At 36.5% G+C, this 5,506-nt stretch overlaps 1 protein-coding gene across 1 annotated transcript; it reads left to right on the forward strand.

Moving 5' to 3' along the window:
- Positions 1 to 1,491: 1,491 nt before the first annotated feature.
- On the forward strand, positions 1,492 to 5,107 carry LOC126373738 (F-box/LRR-repeat protein 15; the record flags this gene model as incomplete). Its single annotated transcript, XM_050019977.1, has 3 exons — positions 1,492 to 1,767; positions 1,842 to 2,308; positions 3,745 to 5,107. Coding segments are annotated over 3 exons (897 nt in total), but the record flags the coding sequence as incomplete, so codon positions are not given.
- Positions 5,108 to 5,506: the final 399 nt, after the last annotated feature.

Below are 5,506 nucleotides of genomic sequence, written 5' to 3' on the forward strand. Positions count from 1 at the left end.
GTAGACAGAGGTACATCCATCGCAAGATGAACCCACCCACACCTCACCGAGCTTTCTGTTAGGTGTTAGGGTATTTTTTTTATTAATTCAAGTCTTCAGGGATTCAGGAATGCAACACGGATCTCTAAAATGTGAGTGCAAAGTTTAAACCTCAATCAGGGGTCACCAAATAGCAGACCACGGTCTTCTTCTTCTATCGTGTGGGTTGTGAGATGGATTACCAACCTTATCGACCCTGGTGTCAGAGTTATTATTGAGCCGCCAAATGCCCCTGACATGGCTCATGTAACGATTACTCACTTACTACGTACCTACTTATCAGTAGGTAAGTAGTAACCGAGACCAACGGCTTAACGTGCCTTCCGAAGCACGGATCATCTTACTTTCAGACAATTAGGTTATCAGCCTGTAATGTCCTAACCAAACTCACAAAGTAATTTTTGTGGTATGTCCCCACCGGGATTCCAACCCGGGACCTCCGGAACGTGAGCCCAACGCTCACCCACTGGACCACGGAGGTCGTTAAGCAGACCACGGTGCGGTTCTATTTAATTTTGTGTTACGCGTAATGGTTTTTTTTCTTTAAAAAGCCCGTGGGTAGTGTATTTTATTCTATACACATCTCAACTTATGAAAAACCTCCTTTACTCGCAGTTCCTGTGTTAAGAACCAGAATAACACCATTAAAATTAAGTGCGGCGTTTAGACCGACCATGTGACGAGCCGACACGAGCCGATACTCCGTAGGTACTGTCGAAGACACGAGTCGTTGGAAATCAAGGAGGGCCTTCAGGCTACATTCCTCAAAAACAATACAGATAGCACTGTAAAGGTTTTTCTTCGTTTCACCTTCTAATTTCATGGATAACAGACTTTTTATCTTTGTTTTTGGGTATAATTGATGAGCCTTTTTATTACTGATCAAAATAAAGAGAAGCAGTTCAGTAGAGGTAGCAACTCATAACATTATATATATATAAATATATATTTATATACAGGGTGGCCCAGAAGTTCAGGTTCAAAATGAAAAATTAAATAGAGGGGCTCATTAGCTACCAGAAACACCCCCATGTATGTTCAGCAATTATTTACGGTTTAGGAGATATGACCCATTTTGTACCTTTTTCTAGATTTTCTACCTTACTTCAGAAATAATCATTTTGTCGCTATCCCTTTCTTAATAATTATTCTATTTTACTTCACAACTATGCCTAAGGCTGTGTACCGCTAAATCAAAGATAAATCAAAGTCAAATCAAGTATAAAAAAAAGTTATCGGAAGTCAAAGTGAGAATTCGACCAAAATTCGGTTTTTGAGTTATTTCTTTTGGAGTAGGAGTCTGCTCCAAGGGTGGGAGTTTAGGTTTCATCATTCATCGTCATCACCTTTTATAATTTCATTAATCATCATCAAAAATAATACATAAGATTTGGCTGTATAGTTCCTTTTACCTTGCCCTTCGGGGAAAACAAAAAAAATATCTGAAATGTCAATGTCAACGAGGAAAATCGAACGAGGATTATCCGTCGTAAATATTTTCATGAAAAATGCATTAAAATTAAAATAAACATGAAGAGAAACACTCACTTATTCGATTTGTACTGGGAAGATATAATAGTTACAAAAGTTTTACCTCATCTCACGATACGCGAGTGCTTTAATTTTCGTTGTGTTTCGAGGACTTGCGTACAGATCATAAACATTTATTTTTCTAAGTTAAAATCACTTAAACTCATGAACAATGGGTTCTCTCCTCATACATTTAATGTGATTATCTCATCCAGATGTTTCGTTAATTCCTGCTAGACTATTCTACCTTAGATATTTGTTATTCATTTCAGGTGTTTACTGAGAACTGTACTAGATTGACGGTACTGAATTTAAGCCGTTGCTCGTCAATAACGGACTCGGATTTGATCCCAATGCTACGTCAGAACGTCGGACTGACGAATCTGAACCTCAGTCAGTGCCAAAATGTGTCTGCCAAGTGTTTGCAGCCTGTGATCCTATACTGTGAAAACTTGCAGATTTTAAAACTGGGCCGATGTCCGTGGCTTACGACAGGCGCTGTCGAGGCTCTAGCGTTACACCAAAGTAAATTAGAAGATGTGGACTTGTCATACTGTGTGTCAATTTCAGAGAGTTGTATACTTATATTTATAAAAAAGTTCAGACTTATAAAGACTTTGAATTTGGAAGGCAATAAACAGGTCAGCGACAAATGTTTGCTCGCGTTATCTAAATACAGTATGTCATTGAAGCTTCTCAATTTAGGAGGGTGTTCTGACATCTCGGACAAAGGAGTAAGGTAAAGTAATAATTTCTTATTGCTTATGAGTGTAATAAAAACTAGATGTTTCTCTTTCACTTTCACTTGGCCTTAGCATTGTTTTTTTTTTGTTATGATGACAAATTGGACCTCACGGATACTGCTGTATTTTTGGGAATTACTTTGGACGCTAAGTTGCAATGGAGTCCTCATATTGATAAGTTGTCCAAAAGGCTCAGCTCAGCAGCATTCGCGGTCAAAAGAATTCGTTTAATAACCGATGTAGAAACCGCGCGATTAGTTTATTTTGCCTACTTCCACAGTCTAATGTCGTACGGCATCTTGCTGTGGGGTCATGCTGCAGATATGAACAGCATTTTTGTTCTGCAAAAGCGAGCCATTCGGGCGATTTACAAATTGGGACCCAAGATGTCACTTAGAAATAAATTTAAAGAAATTAATATTTTAACTTTGGCATCACAATATATCTTTGAAAACTTAATATATGTAAAAAAACATATAGGATTATTTGCAAAAAATAGCGATCGGCACATTGTTAATACCAGGAACAAAAATAAACTTGCTTTACAAGTCAGTCGATTACATAAGATTACTAAATCTTTTAAGGGGCAATGTATACGTTTTTACAATAAGATTCCCATTGACATTCAGAATTTGCCTTTCAACTGTTTTAAGACAGTAGTTAAACAAAAACTTTACAAAAAAGGTTATTATAAAGTTAGTGATTATTTAGAAGATATGAATGCATGGGATTAACTGTCTGAGAACTGATATTAGGCAGCTAAATTACTCAATTGTATACCAATATTTTATGTTTTATGTTTATTTTTATTTTTTTAAAGAACGTCTAGGGCCCTGTGCCGAGGTTTTTCTTGCAGCTTCTTTTCCCCGGCTATACAGGTTGTGAGAAGCTGCAGTAGTTTTAGGCGGATGAGACGTTCGTTATGTAAAATTGACGATTCAAAGTGTAACTATGTTACCTACTGAATAAAGATATTTTTGAATTTGAATTTTGAATTTGAAATAAACATAACATAAACTCAATTGCGATTATCAGAGGTACATCCATTGCAAGATAAACTGACTTTATTTGTGGTAGCTTGTAATTGGCCTTTATTTAATACTAAGTGTAACATTGTGTGAATTAAGCTGTAAGCTCCCCAAACAAATTAAAATAAAGACCCACACTTCCTTGAGCTAACAAATTATTATGTTATCTACTTCAAAAATAAAAGGTATTTCCACATCTTTTTAGATATTTGACAATTGTAACAAAATGTTGTAGTAAACTGTTTTCTACAGTAATTATTTTAATTGATTCATTTTAATTATTTTGTTTGATTGTAAATAAAAGTTCACCCTATGGAACCTTAGCCCTTATGCGTAGCACAAACTCAAATTATAAAAACCTCTTAGAAATATAGTTAAAAAATAAATGAATTTATCTGTTTCAGGGCCCTAGCACTTAATTGTTCCAAGTTAGAGGGTTTACTAGTGCGAGGATGTACCAAAGTGACGGAGAACAGTCTCAAACTGATGAGGAACCGTGTTCATCTGGACCGCAGGCCTGCTGACCCCGTCCCTATGCCAATCTACGTCCAAATCTAAGGTGTTCATTTTATATTGTTTTAGCAAAAACAATGTTAGATATTCCAATCTGTGAAGAACATAGAATTAAAAAAGTATTAATTTGTGGTACCTTAAGTAATTGATAGGTGGTTAAAGTAAAAGTTTTACTGCTTTGACAGATAGGTGAAACATTATTTGTTTGTTCTTTGGCCTGTCATATCATAATAATATATATTATATCACCTGATTGTCCGAAAGTAAGAAGATTCGTGCTTCGGAAGGCATGTTAAGCCATTGGTCCCAGTTACTACTTACTGATGTAAGTAAGCAGTTGTTACATGACCCATGTCAGGGGCCTTTGGCGGCCCAATAGTAACCTTGACCCCAGGGTTGATGAGGTTGGTACTCCACCTCACAACCCACACGATAGAAGAAGAACCCATGGGGGCCACATTAGCAGAATTAAGTCAAGGCAAGAACGCGGCGATTGTCTCGCTCGCACTCACAGGATGAGGTGGCACACAATAAGAACAAAAAAAAAATATTTTATTTTAATTTTTTCATTATTTTGGTATGGAGTATCCAGCCTGTGCTTGATGGCTGCTTGCAATAAATCGTGATAGTGCTACCCACAGATATTAACATAAAAGATACTGCCAATTAATGTAGGTACCTACCTAGATATATCAATATTTATGTGTAATTCCAATGTATTTTAGTAGGCTTCTTTTGTCGTGTAAATTGCGCCTATTTATTAACACGTTGACAGTCCAGTGACCCATATATGGGCCACAAACAAACAACTAAGGGTGGGTGCTCTACTTGGATCCCGGGTAACTTAGCTAAAGTTTGTATTACAGTATGTTTGATGAATGCTACTTTGAACCTGTTTGAGGCTTGAAGAGACTGAAGGTTTAGTAAAAATATTCAAATAATCAAAAATTGAAGTAATATGCGGGACTTACAATGAAGTCAAAACATTTTGTATGGGGACTGTCAACATGTTACTCTTTTGTGAAAATGGGAAACATTTCAAAGCGCACAAGCATACTGAAATTTTTATCCTGTGTTCCAAATATTTCAAGCCTATTTAGATAGTACTAAAGAGATAATACCTCCATTTTGCGCTAGTATCTTGTGCATACTAAAGACTTGTTGATTAGAATATAAGCAATCTGAGAGTTGTATTGTTATATAGATTTGAACATTGTTTTAACTTATTTATAAAGAGTAATTACTAAACTGAAATTGAAGTTGTTTACATTACCTTCCTTTGATCAAGCATTAGACTTTCGATATACATACATAAACTCACGCCTATCCCACCGGGGTAAGCAGAGACTATAGAATTCCATTTGCTTCGATCCTGGCACACTTCTCTTGCTTCCTCCACATTCATCAATCGCTTCATACACGCACGCCGGTTCAGAGCAGATCGTACTAAACCTTTTCTAAGGACATATCCAATTTGGTCAATGTAACTCCTTTTAGGACTTCCTCTGGCAGCCCTACCATCAACTTTCACTTTATATGCCGCTTTCGCAATTGTATTATCCTTCATCCGCTCTACGTGTCCAAACCAACCTAACATTCCCGTCTCAACTTACTACTTACTTTTGATATAAGGTTAAGAAATAAAACATTAGC

Source organism: Pectinophora gossypiella, chromosome 16 (genome assembly GCF_024362695.1).
Source record: "Pectinophora gossypiella chromosome 16, ilPecGoss1.1, whole genome shotgun sequence".
In the NCBI taxonomy this organism is placed as follows: Eukaryota; Metazoa; Arthropoda; class Insecta; order Lepidoptera; family Gelechiidae; genus Pectinophora; species Pectinophora gossypiella.